This window comes from Typopeltis vanoorti, chromosome 2 (genome assembly GCF_054136105.1).
Source record: "Typopeltis vanoorti isolate ZY-2024b chromosome 2, IOZ_Tvanoo_1.0, whole genome shotgun sequence".
NCBI classification, from domain to species: Eukaryota; Metazoa; Arthropoda; class Arachnida; order Uropygi; family Thelyphonidae; genus Typopeltis; species Typopeltis vanoorti.
The window spans coordinates 84,805,964-84,826,360 of record NC_143550.1 but is presented as its reverse complement, the minus strand read 5'-3'; the positions used below and the strand labels follow the sequence as shown (position 1 = coordinate 84,826,360).

General features: G+C 36.6%; 1 protein-coding gene across 1 annotated transcript in view; it reads left to right on the top strand.

The window, feature by feature from the left end:
• The first annotated feature begins 4,916 nt into the window (after positions 1-4,916).
• The window catches only part of LOC150109221 (early endosome antigen 1-like), a 72,742-nt gene continuing 57,261 nt past the window's right edge, over positions 4,917-20,397 (top strand). The window contains exon 1 of the mRNA XM_090401866.1: positions 4,917-5,015. Coding sequence (XP_090257992.1) covers positions 4,974-5,015 — 42 coding nt within the window. The 5' untranslated portion in view covers positions 4,917-4,973. The remainder of the gene's footprint in view (positions 5,016-20,397) is intronic.

Sequence of the window (20,397 nt, the reverse complement as noted above, 5' to 3'; positions counted from 1 at the left end):
CAGAAACCACCTTAGTCAATCGCCTCTGAACTTTATCCAACGCAATTTCATCTTTTTGAAAACCAGGTGACCAGATCTGTGCACAGTAATCCATATGTGGCCTGATCAAAGCCTTATACAAAGGGACCATAACATCCTTACTTCTACAAGTCAATGTCCTCCGCATCATTCCCATTATCCGCTGTGTTGTCTTCACTATTTTAGTAACATGTCCCCGAAATTTTCGGTCCTTGTCTACAATCACTCCCAGATATCTCATTTCCTCTACCTCTTCCAAGATATTCGCACCGATTGTGTACTTTACATCCCATCTCTGCTTCCCAAATTTCAAAACATTACACTTTGAAACATTGAATTGACATCCCCGCTTATTTACCCAATCTACAGCATCCACACTACTCCTGATAGCTCTGCCCAACTTTGCATCATCTGCAAACAACTGCACATCACCATTCAGACCTCTCCAGATATCATTTACACACAAATTAAACAATGGACCCAAAACAGACCCTTGAGGTACACCACTAGTAACTTTCCTCTTCTGGGATATCGCTCCTCCATAGACAACTCGCTGATACCTATCAGACAACCAATCTCCAATCCAGTGAACCAATCTACTGTTCAGCCCCACCGTTCCAATTTAATTACCAGCTTGTCATGTGGCAATTTATCAAACGCCTTTGCAAAATCTAAATATACCACTGTATATGCAATACCCTTATCCAACGCATTTGTCACTTTATTATAAAATATAAGCAGGTTGCTAAAGCACGATTTTCCTTTAGTAAATCCATGCTGGCCGCCAAAGAGTATTTTTCTGTTGTCAACCCAATTCTGAACTTTATTCTTAACTAACTTCTCTAATACCTTGACCACAACTCCAGACACACAGACTAGTCTATAATTCAGAGCCTTACTCTTATCACCTCCCTTATGAATTGGAACAATTTTACCCTCTTTCCACTCTTTTGGAACTTGACGCAGTGAGAGACTCATGTTGAAAAGATACAAAGATACAATGAAAAGATATCATGTACAAAAGCTGTTGTTAACTCTCTGGCACATTCCCTCAAGACACGTGGTGAAATAACATCAAGTCCCACAGCCTTATGTACATCACGTCTATTCAATTCCTCATATACCTCCTGTTCACTTACTAACAGTTCCTCCTCCTCCTCCTTTCCCACTGCTTTCAAGTTCTGCATGATGCCACATTCACAAGAATGAAATACCTTTAGAAATTGGTCACAAAATATCTCAACTATATCCTCCGCTGCGGTTATCATTCCTCCGTTTTCACCAATCAATCCCATCCTACCATAATTATTCTTTCTTCTACTGGCGATATATCGAAAAAACTCCTTAGAAATTTTTTTGGCCGCATTAGGTAACTGCTGCTCATGCTGCATTTTTTCTACCCTTATCAAGCTAGTCACCTTCCTCGCCTGCTCTTTGTACTTCTCATGCAACTGCTGTTATATATATACTCATTTTGTGTTTCTTCCATAATACCTTCTTCTTCCAGATTGCATACCTTATCTCTTGATTCATCCATTTTATACCCACTCTGTTTACCCTCTTGACCCTTGGAATACGCTCTGATATTGCCTCCACCAAATAGTTCTTGAGTATGGCCCAAGCAGCATTGATATCCTTTCCATCCAGTTCCTCTTTCCAATTTATTATCGCAAGCTGTTTCCTGAGCTTTACGTATAATGTTGGAGGCTTAATGGATTTTTTACAACACTCAAAAAGAATTAAAATAGAATTTAATATTTCCTATATTTCGTCCTAGTCACTAGGACATCTACGGGGATTACAAAAACAATTAATGTAACATACACACAAATAATAAACAATACTGAGCCCAACCACGTGGGTGACACTAAAGTCCTATCTAGTTGGAGCACCCTCTAAGGGCAGTAATAGGTGGCCTGGAATGTAAGGTGGGATCTCTGAATCTTCCATATTACCAGGTCTATAGCAACACCCAACTAAATATTTCATCCTGCATACTTCTACCTCACACCATATGGCCTCAAAACCGTGACCACTATTTGCACCTTAAAATTCCACCTTAGATGGGCACAACTCATCTGCTACCATTAACAGTACACCTCCTCCCTTTCTTCCCTGTCTATCTTCACGAAAAATATCATATCCGTTCATCTCTATTCCTGTCAGGATGTCATCGTCATCTAATCACGTCTCACTTATACCAACAATTTTGGGGCGAACAGACTCGAGCAAAGCAACAATTTCGTTCCCCTTATTTCGAATACTTCTAGCATTAGTGAATAAACATAAGAAATCATTTCTGCTTCTACAAGTCCTAAGAACATCACTCCTGCGATGTGACTCTTCAATACCTTCCCCTGTCACTGTCACTTCCTCTATATTACCACCAATTCTACAACTTTCTTCACACTTAAACTCTTTCCACCCATCCCAGGCCATCTCAACCTGTGTTTGTCCGCTTACACATTCACTTCTGAATTCAGCACCCGCATGTTTCATAAAGTTTCTCCCCGTCCACCCTGACTCCCCCCGTTTCCCTGTTCGTGTTGTACCTCCACTCTCTCATTTACTTCATTCATAATATTCACCTCCCCATTTGCAAGTGAACAAATACCTCTCCCTACCTTACTTTTTTGCTCTTTCATATCACTTCGCACCACGTCAGATATATTCATTACAGTTATTACTTCTCCTGCCAGTAACAATCTCTCCAGCAGACTCATACCAAAACCATTTAAATGCAGCCCATCTTCTTTATACAGTTCCATCCATCCCTCAAATTCCTCTCACACATTCACAAAATGCACTCTATTCTCCTCATATAACTGTGCTAACATATTATTCATAATCTTTGCCCACCTCCTCAATTCATCACTATCATACCTTGGCAACACACTGACTACCTTTCCTACCACACTGTTATCTTTTACTCTCCTTAATAATCTCCTTATATCCAATCTGGCATTTTCCTTGTTCCCATCCAAATCATTTGTTCCTACTACAACCACCAACTCTTGTGCTCTCTTATTCCTCATGTCTAACGCTTCAATCACTCTCTCCATTCTACCACCAGGAAAACAAACCTTATGCATCTTATCATTCACCGCACCTCTAATAATGGAATCTCCATAGAGAACCACTCTCGAATCATTCGATATATCTTTTGCATGCCCATCTTTCCTTCTGCTCTTATTCACTCTTCCATGTATGTCTCTAATCCTTTTCATCTCATTTCCCATGCAGTTCATATCTTGCTTCATCACCATCAACTCTGCTTTCATGTCCACATCCAATATATATTCCTGTCTGTCATTTTCATGTAGTTTCATATTATGTCTTTAGATATTTTTGGTTGGCAGCATCTACAGCAGTCCTCACAATGATTTTCTGATGAGGATATCCAAGGATAATTAACTGACCCATTTTCCTTCTCTTGAGCAACATTCTGATCCTGTAATGGAAGCTGCTGATCATGTATTTTAGGAATGTTTGGCATAACAGTAGTAGGCCTGGATGTATCTCAAGACATCATCATCATCATGGATATACTGTATTGATGTGAAGAACTGGCACAAGGTGAAACTGCAGCTCCAGGTAATAAGAGTGAGACACCAGGTTCGATATCTTTTATCATACTTTGTGCAACTTGAAGAGAAGTAGATAATTCAGGTGATACAGAACAAGGAACTAATATTTGGCTATCTGTACTTAGCCCTGATTCTATGTTATTTGAGTGAGTCTCAATTAACTCAACAGTATTAAGAATAGGCATCGTATTCATTACTGGGATTGACAATGAATCTTAGAGCAAACTGTCAAAAGATGTTGCCAACGCCTGTGATTCCTCAATTTCTATTATTGTATCTTCACTTTGTTGTGATCCTTTTATCAACACTGAACTCTGTATAGATGGAAATGAGTTCTGAGTTGGACTAGTATATATATTTGAATTAGAAACAGAAATCTCATTTAATGGATAATCAGTTCCCGACAGTTCTAACCTTCCTTCACTTGTGAACGACTTTATTGACCTGTAGGTATCTTCTGGTGTGTCTAATTCATTTACTTTTGATGACACATTGGCCTTCATGCCTTTACTGTTAGAATCAGTAAAGAATATCTACTTCGAGGTCTTCCTCTTTTCTTCTTAATTACTGGTGGCAATTCTGTGCTGCGTTTTTTCTGTTGCACCTCAGCAAGTAACAAGGCCTGGTTACTTGAGTCATGTTCGCTCTTCTCCTGAATATCAGTACTGGAAGAATCCCTCTGTGCAACTTCTGTACAGATCTCAACATTCAAACTTTTAGCAGCACTAAGCAGCGTGGCAAGTTGGTCCTGCGAAATGATCCCTTTACCCTTGTACACAAAATCTATTATCATTTTTAAATCCGTGTATTTCATATCTTTGAGAATAACAACTGGATGTTTACAAGAGTTTTCAAGAAATATGCCATGAAAGAAAGAACTGCAGGCAGACAACACTATTTTGTGTGCTTTAAGTCTCTTACCTTCACATACTAAAGTCACATCTACAAAAGTTTCAGTAAACAGTAACTCATTAAAAGTAGTTAGTACATTGACATGGTGATTATTCCTTCTTAGACAGATCTGCTGAACCTCCGGCTTCATAATCTAGTAACAATTTTTTTTTTTTTTTAAGTTAACCAATAACAAGTTGTAAAAATGAAACTAGCACCTAAATTGTTATATCTTTACCCGCAATCTTCCCTCGATTATCAAGATAAAGTTGGCTAATCTTTTTTTTTTTTTTTCCCCCATTTGGAATAATAAAGTCCTTGGATTTCGAAATTTTCTTTCTTTTTTTTTTTTAAATGTTAAATAAATAAATAAATAAATAAATAAAACGAGTGACGATAACAACGAATCTGTACAGACTTCTGAATTCAACTTCCGGTAGGAAAGTTTAAGTGTATTCTGCTCTGCATGTGTACGGGATGTTTAACCGTCTTTTAAATAGGAGGGTTGACCAGACTAAGGTGATACCAATATATTTTAAATAACATCTCCCGTATTTTTTGAGTTATAGACCCTGTTATTGACTGTTTTGTTAGTCATTATAATGAAGTAATCAGTGATTATAATCCATTCCATTTATTTCTCCATAACATATTCCAAACGATTTCACTGTAGGCTTAATACTTTTGTCATGTTTGATTACTTGAAACAATTCAAATTCTAATATTCTCTTATCCCCTTAAAATACTTAATGAATTGTTATCATCGAGCTCTGTCATGAGCAAGCCAGCGCTATTATTTCAATTTTCGTTTCATATGGTAGACGATAGTTTTATATCAATTGGAATCAGATATATTTAAATTCATTCGTGAAAATACTGCCTTTCGTTTTGCCTGTGAGAGGGAGGTGTGAATAGGTTATATACGTGTGATTCTTTAAGTTATGTATAAGGTGTACGTGAGTCATGAGACTAATCAAAAACTTCATGTGAAAGATTAGTATTCAGACATGCCAATAACCAGTTTTGCATATACCGAAATATAAGCATATTCATATTGAAATTATAACAGGACTGTCCCCTTTTATGCGTATGGTATGCTCTGCTATAAATGTTTGTACATGTATATTCGATTTTACGGCTTCATCAGTTTATATTGTTTCAAATAACTTTGAAAGTGACATGCTTAGGAATGTGCAGTAAAGTAAACATTATACTTTTGAAGTCGATGCAATCTTCGCAATTCACAATCATATTCTTCAGATTTTGATGCGAAGGTTTCTGCCAACAGGTATGTTGCTAAGCAAAAAGTCAGGTGGCAGAAAGTGTAAAATAAATATAAAATATTTAGAAAATGTAGGATAGTGATAATTATATGATAAAAAAAAAAAAAAACTTAAATTCCTTATAATGGTTACAAGATTGCATGAATGATTGCCATTGAACTTTTTTTTTTTTTTACGATTAATTCCACACGCGCTTGCGCGCGCGCACACACATATATACATACATACATACTGTATCTATTAAAGATACCAAGAAATTATATACCTGGTTTTAATCATTTACCCAAAGAAGCAAAATAATGTGTGGAATTTTTTCTTGACTATTATGTATAAGACTATTACACTTTTTTTATATAATGTTCGTCAAGTACCTTTTCGCTAGTTGTATATGATATATATGACTTCTGCTTTATTTCAACCTTGGTATCTCCCACTGATGAGACCTTAATAAAGGTAGAAACTGGTCTGGGCCCTTCCAATTATGCATAGCATATTGCACATCCAAAAGGGCGTTTACTTTGCATTATGGGATACATACTAAGGCAAGTGATATGAAGTCATTAGCCTATATACAAGCAGCTCAGACATGAATATATTTCACATGCAAAACATTATTTTGCTTCTATTGCACTTTTTTTATATAATGTTCGTCAAGTAGCTTTATTTTATCGTCCTATATGTTTTGCCAGTGTTTCTATCGGAATCTTCAGGGAATACAAACTAGTAAGCTATATTGTGTACTGTATAGCTCTTTTCTTGAGCATATGGATAATGCTAAGTTTCTGAGCTATAGCATTATCCATATGCTCAAGAAAAGAGCTATACAGTACACAACAGATAAGAATGACTTACAAATGGAATTAACTACAATATCCAGAGAACTATCTTTAAATAGTTATCCAAAAAGACTCTACAACAAGATTATCTTGACTGATATACCACATAGGCAACGTGATAACGTCCAATACATTAGTACTATTACTATTCCATTTGTCAGCAGCATTTCCAAAAAAGCTAACCTTCTAAAACCACATAATATCAGAGTAGCATTCAAGCCAATCAACACTATTTGGAAATTTTTAAGATCGCCGAAAGATCCTCATCCATTCTACAAGTACTCTGGAGTATATAATATACCTTGCTCATGTGGTATTAGTTACGTAGGTCAGACCTCTAGAAGCTTTGAAACGTGAAAGAAAGAACACATAGGATATGTCAGAAACAAGACATTTCAGGCCTTTCTTGCCACTTTGCCTCTACTAACCATCACATTGAGTGGGATAAGAGCCTTATGCCTTATATAGAAGATAACTACCATTCAAGAACCTTCAAGGAAGCAGCTACAGTCGCCTGTAAAACTGAAAACCTAAACAAGAATCAAGATCTAACCTTACCAGAAATTTGGAAAGCTTTAATCAGATCATTAAACATCAAAGAAATGAACTTTCATGACAATTACATCATGAGCCATAACAAATAAATCACGTTCCCGAGACACGCGCATTGCCTCGTTCAATACTAATTTTTTGTATGAATTAGAACCATCAGTTATAACCTAGTCTGTTACCTTCATATAGCTTACTAGTTTGTATTCCCTGAAGATGCCGATAGAAACATTGGCAAAACATGTAGGACGATAAAATAAAGCTACTTGATGAACATTATATAAAAAAAGTGCAATAGAAGCAAAATAATATTTTGCATGTGAAATATATTCATGTCTGAGCTGCTTGTATATAGAGGCTAATGACTTCATATCACTTGCCTTAGTATGTATCCCATAATGCAAAGTAAACGCCCTTTTGGATGTGCAATATGCTACGCATAATGGGAAGGGCCCAGACCAGTTTCTACCTTTATTAAGGTCTCATCAGTGGAGATACCAAGGTTGAAATAAAGCAGAAGTCATATATATCATATACAACTAGCGAAATGGTGCCAGACCTTATTAATAAAAATCTAAAGGTCAAAAACGGTATGGGTAGTGGCTCTTCCCATTATGCATGGCAATTTACAAGTCTGAAAGGGACTTGTATCCCATAATGCTTTGCATTGGATAATGTGAAGTCATTATCCTCTATATACAAGTAGCTTAGACGTGAATATAAGCTTCCTTGGGTAAAGGATTAAAACCGAATGGAGAATTTCTTGGTATCTTTAATGTATTGTAGAGCCAAGGTAAAAAAAAACTTTTAACATATACTGTATGTATGTGTGCATTTCCCCCCCCCCCCCTTGCATTTTAAAAGTGCATATTATATGTACTAAAATAAGAAGAGATTTCTTGAAACAGTTAAAATTGTACTCATATTTATAAATTTAGGGACACAAAAACACGCGTGTTGAACAGATTATTTTATTAATTACTAATAAAATAAAACTTGACGTTTCGACCCCTGTATCGAGGTCATCATCAGAAGGATACACATTTATAAGGAACCAAACTACATACTCTAGCCCTGTATACCGTAAACCAAATCTATGTAGTTAATTAATCCTTTTCCCTAGCCTGACCTCTAGTGATAAAAAATAAAATAATAATAATAAAAAAAATAAAAAGTACAACTACAATAAACTGCTGAAGTCCTCATGTATTAATATTCTTCTGGATTTGTACAGTTCTAATTGTTATAATATGATTTCCTTCAGTTGCTGTTGAATGTTACAAACACTTCACCAGGTTGTCTTCTTGTAGTGGGATTTTTCTATGGCTAGTTTAGTTTGTTATACAGGTTGTAGATGGGTCCTCCACATTCTTGGAATGGTTAGGCCATCATTTTTGTTGAGATTTGGGTTATGTTTGAGCATTTCACATGACTTTAAATTTTCTCTCAAACCAGGTTTTGGTGCGGTGTAGGGACTTGGTATTTTTACAATAATTTCTGTGGTATATTTGGAGTACGTGGTCAGAAAGGCCGGTTTTTCTGAAAGTAAACACAATTACAAAGTTGTAATTGGGTTTACAAGTGCTTGTTTTCACATTTTGGTGGTATCCTGTGATTTATTTATTTATATATATATATATATATATATATATATATATATATACATATACAGGGTGTTCGGGATAAATTTGACAGTTTCGTAAGGAAAAAGAAAATCTTCTTTGTATCTATTAAATTTAATGAATTGACAAAAAAACATTACAGGCAGAGTTAATTACAACACTATCAACAAGATTTACTCAAAATAACCACCATTAGCATCGATCACAGCTTCAATTCTGCTTCGGAACCTCGAACAAGCTGATGCTACAGTTTCCCTGGGAAGGGCCGCAAAAACTGTTTTAATTTTATCCATTAACTGGGCTTTTGTATTACTGGAAGTGCGATTGGTGTCTTTTTCAACTGTGCCCCATACAAAATAATCCATGGGGTTAAGGTCTGGGGAGTTTGGAGGCCAAACATTTGGACTGGTGAAGTCGTAGAAATTTTCAGACAACCATTTTTGACTTTTCCCAGAGGTGTGGCAAGGGGCTGAATCCTGCTGCCATACATACGGCCTACCATTGGCTACCCTTGTTATCCAGGGCTTGACTACAGTTAGCAACTCCACGAACAAAGCCCGAATTCCAATGCCAGCATTCTTCAACACCTGTTCCTGCAGATTTGCGAGGAATTCTGCTGTACGAACGCAATCAGATCGTCTGCTAGGGATCTTTCTTCTTGCTACATCCTCGTAGTCACCATTGCAAGTCTCTAGTTCATGCCTGATTGTTTTTACTGTATTCAGGGAGCATTGGGCAGCAGTCGTAATATCCTTATTTTGATGGCGGGCACGAATCATCATGATACAAGTTATTCTCTTCCATGATTCAGGTGGGTTCCAGCTATCCGTCCTTTCTGACATCTTGTATATGAATGAAGAAGGGTCCAAACTTTTAAATGAAGAGAAGTGTGTGTTAATACATGTAACTTACGGAAAAATATAATTAATTATAAATATGTCAAATTTATCCCGAACACCCTGTATATATATATATATCACATATTTGATATTTGGTAATTATAAAAATAGTAAATTGTGTGTATCTAGAATTGCATTTTTAATATGCTAGGGAGTTGCCTTTTTTCTGCTTTATTGGTGAGGTCAAACTTGAAAATCTTTTTACGCTACATCATTCTTTAACAATTAATACCCGATAAGAAATAGACATTTGTTCATTATAAAATGTCTTCATTTCAAAAGGAAAACAAAATTAATAAAGAGGAGGGTTTCTAGATTTCTGACTCTTAGTCCTTGTGATATTAGTTTGCTGTAGGTTTATGACCTCTTTGTAGGTGGGATTCATATAAAATGTGCATTTCCTGAAGTGTGATTCAGTATTTGGTATTGGTTCTGAGAGGGGGGGGGGGAGGAAATACTTATGTCTCCTCAGAAATTCATATGTATATGGCATGAGACAAAAATTAAGCTATAAGGGATGGGGGAAAAATATTAAAGAACAGAAATGTGTGACTGTGTTGTTTGTTTACAGTGGCGGCCTGTGAAAATTTTAGGCAGGGGCGCTGCATGTACCAAATAAAAAAAAAAAAATTCTTTTTTTTATTATTATTATGGTAACACCTCCAGGGAGTCCAAAGACTCATCGAAGGAGAGTGTATGCCAACAGCATCGAATGATTGAACCCCTTCCAACTACTAACCGCGCTCAAACTTGCCTAACTTTTTGCATGAGCTATTAGTAGCAGAGGCTCTACCAATCGATCAACATTTATTAATAAATAAATTTACTTGTTAAAAAATTGCTTTATTAAAAATATTTCACCCTCACTATGAACACACACCAATAATTAAAGTTTTGTATCTCACAAATAAGGCATGCAAGCATACAATTTATCTGTAGTGACACTGCTCAACGAGCAGTATCGGATTCACTTGTTACAATACAGTGACAAGTCCAAACAAATATCGGTGAGTCTAGTTGCAGTTGGCCGAACACAATAATTCTGACACTGCATTTGTTTCATGTAATGATAATTGATAAAATATAATTATTTTTGTATTTTCAACAGTTAGGCTCGTCATAATTCATCTATATCTGTATATAGATGAATACATTGTATGTATAATAAATGTTATTTTAACAGAATAAAATAAGATTTACCAAAAATATTCCACCCTCACCACGAACATGCACCAATAATAAACGTTTCGTATCTAACTGAAATAAAGTGTGCAAGCATGCAGTTTATCTGTAGTCGGATTCGCTTGTTACGTGCAGTGACAAGTGCAGACGAATATCAGCGAGTCTAGCTGCAATTGGCCGAATGTGATAATTCCGGCTCTGCATTAAATCGCAGTGCATTTGTTTTGTAATCTAAAGCGTTAATTGCACAATTCCAATTATTAACTATTCAATCAATGTCGAAACATAAGCTGTAACCTTTAACATGTTGTATTGCATTTATATAATGTAAGCGTTGTTATTATTTATAAACACAAACAAAATTAAATTTTTTCATTTTTTCCTTGGGATGCTGCAGTGCCAGTGCTTAAGTACAAGCTGCCACTGTTTGTTTATTTAATAACATCTGCATATACACAGAAAATAGTCTTAGTACAGCCTGTTGCTTGATATCAGATACCAGTTAAACTACCAAGATTTTTATTATTTGTTATTACAAGTCTGTTTAATTCAACAAACTACATACATGCATGCCTGTGCATGTATGATGAAGCACAAAAAAATTACACCAAAAAAACTTTGTCTCCAGCTTTGTAATTTCTATGGATTTCTGAAAAGGCTTGAAAAAAAGCTCCATGTTTGATATATCAGAGTTTCTGAATTATATAAAAATATCTATCTGTAAAATCAAAAATAATTAAAAAAAACCCTCAACCTACCCATAGTGCTGATGTACTGTAGATCTACAATCATTAATTGGGAGGAAAAATAATAAATAAATAAATAAATACTAAAAATGGTCCAGGAGAATGCCTCCATTTATACAGTCACACTACATTAATCTCACATCAGCTGCAAGAAAATCAGCAACAAATTCAACTCTGAAAGGGTCAAATGTGTAAAACTTGCAATCTGGTCCCCATCTTGGTTTAAGATTTTGAACAGTTTCAGGAAGCCAGGATATAATTATGATTATTGTTATTACATGACACCTCCAAGGACTCATTGGGTGTGTGTGTGGGGGGGGATTACACTACTCTACTACACAACTTGCTGTCCCCTTTGCTTAATCCTCCAACTACACAATGACATTACTACCATTAATACACAACACTATCCACCACCCACCAACAACAACAGTATCTTGTGTCTGTAAATTGCATGTGTTCTCAAGGCTGATTTGCCTGTATATGGGATGAAAACCTGAGTTTTTCTGTGAGGGGGGAAACCCTACTACCTAAGAAAGTTGACATAGTAATCTGACCACAGAAAAGAAGTAGAAATTGTGGCTTGCTTTTTGATGGTGTTGTAGTGCCAGTGCCAAAGGATGCAAAACTGATATGGCTAAATTAAGTACTTGCAAGAAGCCTTCTTCATAACCTGCAGTCATTGCAAAAATTTGGATGAATATGATCATCAGACCAAGCATTAAAAAAAAAAAAAAAGAAGATAATTTTTTATCTTTGTTTCAAGGTATAGTAACTTTTTCGAAAAAGTGATATCATCATTCATTTCTTTTGGCATTTACATTGAACAAATAAGTTGGTACAGTACTGTAACATATTTTTTTTTTACCAGTTTGCTTATGTTTTTCCAGCCTGTAACTTTTCCCCAACTGTTGGGATAAATGCCTCCCCCATCATGGGAGAGTTGGGCCTGCTTCTCCCATGGTTTTCCACGTCATTTTGGGAGATGTTTATGCACTTGTATGAATGAAGGTGGAAGACAAACAAACATCCATGCTTAAGTGGTATTTGAACCCACAGCCTCTTGGCTGGAGAGCAGATGCGTTTCATTTGACTTTCAAATGAAAGTCAAATTGATTTCACTAATTGAAATGAAGCTACAATTTTGAAATGCCAAAAATGTCTATTATCAGAAAGTTTTGATTAATTATGTAAGGATTCAGCTTTAGTTATTGTTGTTGTTATTATTATTACACGACACCTCCAAGGAGTCCAAAGACTTATTGAAGGAGGGCACTCCACTCTACAACTGTCCTCCTTCACTCAATTTATACTGCTGTAGTTAAAATCTCCCATAACAATCATTCTTCTTGCACTTGCCAAACTTAGCTGTCTCAACATCTCCTAGTCCTCACCCTCTGTGCTCCTTGGTCTGTAGCAACACCCCCACTAAATAACCTGTCTTGCCCACCTCCACCTCACACCATATGCTTTCAAAATCATTAGTGTCACAGCTTTCCAAAGCCTGCACTCTTAGTGGACATAGGTTGTCACTTATCATAAGCAGTACTCCACCACCATGCTTTCCCTTCCAATCTTGCCGAAAAATGCTGTACCCAGCGACTTCTATTCCTGTTATTATATCCTCTTCTGTCAACCACATCTCGGTGATCCCAATAATCTTTGGCCAGGCTGATGCTATCAGTGCCATCAATTCCTCATCCTTATTCCAAATACTCCTGGCATTAGTATAAAGCATAAAAATGCCATTGTTTTTATACCCAGCATTATCCCCTCTAGACTCCACTGGGCTCAGCGTTACCTGATGTCATCCCCCTTCTCCCGAGTACCCATTCCCACAAGAGGCCACCTCTGCTACCATCCACACTGGGACACACTGACTCGATCAGAACAGCAATCTCTCCAGATGCCTACTTCCTTCCTCATTCAAATGCAAGCGGTCTCTCGCATAAAATTCCTCTCTGTTCTCAAATGCACTCCAACCATCCGCATATTCCCATCCTCTCTTCCAACACATTCTCACTTTCATGCCATTCAATATCACCGTTTCTTCTGCTCAGCTCATCACTATCATACCTAGGCAACACGCACACTATTTTTCCTCTGTCTGTCTTCTGCCGTATAGCCTCGAGCAAAAATCTCATATCTCTCACTGCCTGACTTACATTTCAACTCAAGTCATTTGTTCCTACCATCACAATCATCTCATCCACCCTTTCACCTCTCTTAATTGCCATAGCCACACTTTCTATTGTTCCTCCTGGCAAACACTCCTCGTGCATCCTATCTTGAACACCACGGATCATTGAGTCCCCATACATTTCACCTCTCTTACCACCCTATTCCTCGATCGCTCACATGCATCCCTCACTCTTTCTCGAGTAACACTTTCTTTCTGTACTCCCCTACTTACCTGCCTCCTGACATCACTCTATCCCTAGTTATGCAAGGGAGCACTCCTCTCATTCCCTCTCTCCTGCTGTATCCATTCTTTCCTTTTCTATCATTCCTATATCTGACACCCATTATCTCCTCTTCTATCACTCCCATAACTCTTTCATTCTCTTTCTTATATCATTCCCTCTCTTCTACTGTTCTTATTCTCTCTTCTTCTACCATTCCCATAACGCTCTCTCATTCCCTCTCTTCTACTATTGTTCATCTTCTCTCATTCCTCCTCTGAATGCCTTGCATTCTTCTCTTCCATTCACCTAATCTCATCTTTCACACTTCTCATCTCATTCCCCAGACATTCCACCTACTCTTTCAGCTCATCTATCTCTCTCTCTAAGTCAGCCACTCTTGTTTGCCATTCATCCTCCCAATTGAGACCATTCTCCTAAATCTTCAGAACCATTCAACCTTTCCATACTCCCCACTCTTATTATTTTATTCATATTTCTCTCGCCATCTATCATACCACTCATCTCTCTACCTGGAGAATCTCATGCCTGACTGAACGAGGTCTGTTATAGTCTCAATGAGGTCAGTTATGGTCATCTCTAACTCACCAAGTTCCTCCCATTGCCTGCATTTTGCGCATTATACATATTACCTCTTCTCTCTCCTGCCACATATACAACTGCCAGGATGCATACATTCCGCAAGTCCTGCATGCTGCAAAATCCTGTATGATATCACGTAAAATGGAGTCCTTAAATGGGGGGGGGGACTTGGCGATATGCCATTTGCAATTTTAACTGCCATTGCCGCCATTATTCAAAATAGTGTCGCTAATTAGTGTCAAAAATAAACGCTAAATAAGTATTAGGGAGTATAACTATATAAGAAAAGGTACAAACAAAACATTTAAGACACTAGATATAAAATAAAATGAAATAAAACTAAATAATGAAAACTTTACTACTCTTATTGCCAAGAAACTCAGGTAACCAAATCTGAGCTTAACAAAATGTTAGTATCAGAACTTATAAAGAAAGATCATGACTTCCTGATTCCTACTTGTCAGCATGCAGTGTATTTTCAACATCCAAATGAGCGTTTCTGCTGCTTTCCCCACTTTTGTAATACATTCACTGAACTTTGACTCCTTATCTCCTATTATTTCACTGCTCCCCTGAAAAATAAATGAAACCTTACCCTTGTCATATTCTTGCAGTGCAAGTCTCATCAGTATAATATACAACTTGCAATCTCTTTACTCAAAAGTGCATATGTTACATTTTGTCACATTGAAAATACAAACATTATCCTTTATTGAAATGAACTTGTTGAAATTGAAAGAGCACACTATATAAATCATATAAAGATTCCTGCAGAATCTTTATATGATCACTACATTAATTTTACTTCTATTATCCTCTCCAGTTTAGTATTATCTGCAAATAACTGGATATTCCTCCTTGAATCATACCTAGTATCATTAATGTAAAATTAAACATCAATAGACTGAGTATAGAGTAATAGGCTGGTTGCATGTCTCTTCTCTTGTAATATGTATTAGTCACCTTCTTATCCATGTAACCAGCTTCGTGTTCATCCTCATTTGCTCCAGCTTACATAAAAATAGATATTTTTATAGCATGTCAAATATCTAAAACTAAATAAAAATTTAAAAAAATAAATAAATAAATAGAAACTTAAAATATTTTGTAAAATGCTTCTACCTTTCAAAGCACAATATGGCATGCACACTTCTGAAGTGCCTATACTAGCAGTGTAGGGAACGCATAAGAGATTGTTTTGAATTCATGAAGCACTGTTGTGGTTATCATCATCACATGCCATCTGTCAGTTGTATGATAGGTGATTAGTTTGCACCAACCCTTTTTCCTGACTCTTTACATTTCCATTATCTTTTATTTTAACAGTTTGGCTCTTTAAGATCATCCATCTCCTTGTGTGTAGAAAGTATTTCAGAGCATGGTAGAAGTCCTTGTGAACTTTAATTTCTTTTCTGTCTACAAGCCTTTAAAATTTAATTTGCATGAATCTACCTTGACCTAAAGATAAACTGCAGCCTTAACATTTTCTAGGATATACCAGAATCCTTGCTCATGTGACATTGGTTATTTGATGTCATGATGGATTGGCAAAAATATGAATAGAAATACTGATCTTATTATTATTATGTGACACCTCCAGGGAGTCCAAACACTCATCGAGGGAGAGTGTGCCAACAGCATCGAATGATTGATCCTCTTCCAACTATTTATCGGATTATATTATTTGACAGATAAATCGGATAAAAAGGAGTCACCATTTCGTTATCACTAGTCATAGAATCCATTGTCCAACATACAGGTATTCCGTGATTAACACGATTAATTAATCCCTCGATGTTACTGCATATATCAAAATCACATTAATCAAATATAATAATCAATGATAAAAATTACAATTTGTCCATGATCAATTACTGTATTAATAATTTGTTTCATATGGTACTCTTTTAGGAAAGATAAAAATGAATACAGTGTAAACCTATATTAGTTATTGTAATTTTTTTATCACAAAAGTTATCAAGAGTTGTTTGTTCAAGTTTTAATTTTTTTCCTATCAGAATAAATTCTAAGATAACAAGCAAAATGACTCTCAACCTCGGCAAACAAGCATTCTTCGATTAACATCTGGATCCATATCCATTACTTGCTGCTTAAGCAATTCTAAACTGTGAAATATTCCATACAGTTCTTTGATTGTTATCTCCTTTGGAACCTAATCTTCACATTCCATTTGTTTGTTGTCTTCATATGCACTTTGTTGTTCAATTTCAAGAAGATCGTTGTCACTGAAATCTTTTGAATTTGAATCCAATAATTCTTTAACATCTTCTGCAACACCATCAAAACAAACGTCTTCACCAATTGCAACGATTTCTTCAATTACATTGTTCACAGGATTTTGAAAACCACCACCTAGGTCATTAGCGCATTCTGGCAAAAGGTTTTTCCAAACAGCTTTCATGCAGCTAGAAGACACTTGCTGCCACGAGTCATGAATGTTTTCAATTGCGTGTTTAATGTTAAATTTTTCTGCAATTTTTGGTGCCTGATCGCATTTTCTTTCATTGTTGTTTCTACTACATTTTGTCTTTTTAAGAAAATAGGTTTTGATAGTTGCAATGATGGCCACGTCCATGGGTTATAGGAATGATGTCGTATTTGGTGGAATTTTGGTAAATTTAAAGGCATATTAATTAAAACTCTTACCGTGTAAATAAAGGGATTGTCGCAATTAATTTTGCCACATTAATCAAATCCCTCGCTAAGCAAAACTGCGTTAAGAGATACCTGTATATACCAAAATTGAATAAAAAGATTGTGTAAAGGAATGTGTACTGATTTATAAGTTAAGAGATGTCTTCATTGTCAGTGACTACAAGTAATAAACTTTTTTGCTTCCTTCAGATGCAATTTTTTTATTTATTTATTTTTTTTTTTTTTTCTTTTTGGTGATTCTGGCTTCTCTTCAGACTAAGTGGCTTATGATTTTTTGTATGCACTAATAGCCTGTGAATTTGTACTAGATCTTTTATTTTTAGATGTAATATTACTTATCTTTTGTAGAATTCTAAGCTTGATGTTGCCTTTTGACTTAAGGCAACATATCAAGTTGCAGTACTAAACTCATTACTAACATAGAAATTGTAGTGAATTTTTTTTTTTTTTGTCCACATGATGAAATTTATAGCACACATATATTATTATTATGTGAAACCTCCAAGGAGTCCAAAGACTCATCGAGTAAGGGCACCTACTCTACAACTCTGTCTCCACCACTTAATCCATCAACTACAACAAACTGCATCATCTATACCAAATGCCATCTACTGCCCACTACTACTACCACCAGTATTTTCACAGACAATCACAAACATCCATGGCCACAGCGGGATTCCAATCTACAGCCTTTTGGCTGGAAATACATTAACACTTGTCCAACCAGGCCAACAGTATGCTTTATTATTTTTCAGTGATTCATTTTAATGATGATATCTGTAAACTACACTCCATCTAGATACAGATCACTCTCACTATAACCGCCTAGGTCACATAACAAGTCTTTCATGAGTGCTTTGTCAGTTAGTGCTTCCTCCATTAATGAATTTAAGGAGAGGCATGATTATGATAAACAGTTCTGAATGCATAACACAGTTGTGCTGAACAGAAAGGGGAAAGCAGCATACTTCTGAAGGAAATTTGACCATGTTGTGTACTTCTTTCAACTGATGTTTCTACATGGAGATTTTAACTACAGTAGTATAAATTGGAGAGAGGAAGATGCATGTAACAATAGGGGAATGGAATTTCTAGAATTCTTGAGGGACAAATGTCTTAGGCAACATGTAACAGAGGGAACAAGAGGTTTAAGAGTTTTGGATTTGGTTGTAGCATCAGAAGAGTTGATAATAACTGAGATGACATCTCTCCCACCAGTTGGAGAGAGTTGACCATATGATTTTGACTTGGAAAATGAATAGACATGCAGGAGTATCAAAGAGAGACGGGAACTTATGTGGAATTATAAAGCAGGTGATTATAATAGTCTTAGACGTCAACTTCGGGAAGTTTCATGGAGGGAGGAATTGGAAGGCCAGGATATCATTAGTGCATGGGAAATTGTGAAAGAATATTTGTTAGCAGCAGTGGTAAGTTGTATACCACAAGTGAAGAAGAGGACACAATTTGGAGTAAAGTGGATGACAAACAATATTAAACAGGAATTGCATGCAAAAAAGAGGCTATGAAAGAGATATAAGGAGACAGGTGAAGAGAAGCTGCATGAAGAATATAAGACACAGGCCAGAAGAGTGACTAGTGTGGTAAGGAAAGCGAAACTGGATTATGAGAGGAGATTGGCCCTAAGATCCAAAGAAAATCCTAGGGAATTTTTTTAGCTATGTGGCCAGTAGGAGGAGAAATGAACTGTGGAAGAATGATATTGTGGGATAAAAATGGGAATAGAGTGACTGATGCAGAGGACGTAGTGGAATTGTCACTTTATTGGAGTATTTCATCCTAGAGGAGTCAGTTTTAATGCTAGAGGGATAGTGCAGGTTCGAGGTTTAGAGGTACAGGAGGAGAGTGTGTTTCAGATACCGAGTACTCTGGATGTCAGTAAAACTTTGGGACTGAATGGTATTTCACCACGCGTTTTGAGAGAATGTGCTAGGGAACTGACAGTGCCTTTAACCTGGCATTTCAATGAAAGTCTGGCTGCGGGAAAGGTGCCAGGGAATGGAAGGAAGGTAGTGCCATTGCATAAGGGTGGTAACAGACTGGAAGTGTCTAATTATAGGCCAGTTTGTGTGTCATCAGTAGTTGTTATGATCTTGGAGAAAGTAGTGAGGGACACGTATACAGCATTGGGCAGATGAGGGTAATGTTATCTGTTGAGAGTCAACATGGATTTGTGAAAGGGCGCTCTTGTTTTAGCAATATGCTAGCCTTTTATAATAAAGTTACAAGAACATTAGATGAGGGAAAGGCATATACTGCAATTTTCTTAGACTTAGTGAAGACATTTGACAGGGTGCCACATGATAAGCTGATTTTTAAGTTGCAGCACATGGGTCTGGATGTCAGATTGGTCAACTGGATTCAGGATTGGCTGTCCAATAGGATCAGAGAGTTGTGTATGGTGGGGCAATTTCAAGAAGGCAGAAGGTTACAAGTGGGGTTCCTCAGGGCTCAGTACTAGGACGTATATTGTTTAACCTTTATATCAATGACATTGCCAGTGGATTGCATGAGGATATTCAGTTGTTTGCAGATGATGCGAAGCTGGGAAGGATTATTAGTAATAGTGCAGATGTGGTAGCCCTGCAAGAGGATTTGAATAAGCTAGATAGATGAGCAAATGAATGGGGGGGGGGTGTCAGTTTAATGCAGCAAAATATAAGGTCTTGAGGTTTGGGAAACATCGATGGGATGCTGCATACTCTATGGGAGGAGTTATACTAGAGGAAGTAGAGAAGACAAGAGATCTGAGATTGATGATTGATAGAAACCTGAAATTTAGGGGACATATTGCAAAAGTGGTGAAGGTAACACAGAGGATTGCTGCAATTATGAGAAGGACACTGACCTGCAGAGATAAAAGGATTATCATTCCATTGTATAAGTCTCTGATCAGACCACACTTAGACTATTGTTCTCAGATTTGGTCCCCCAGATTTGAAGGGGATAAATTAACTGTGGAAAGGTTACAAAGACAGGTGACAAAGATGGTTTCAGGATTGTACAATTTTGGTTATGGGGATCTGCTGAGGGAATGTGGACTGCAGAGTTTGGTGGATAGAAGGAGAGGTGATATGATTGA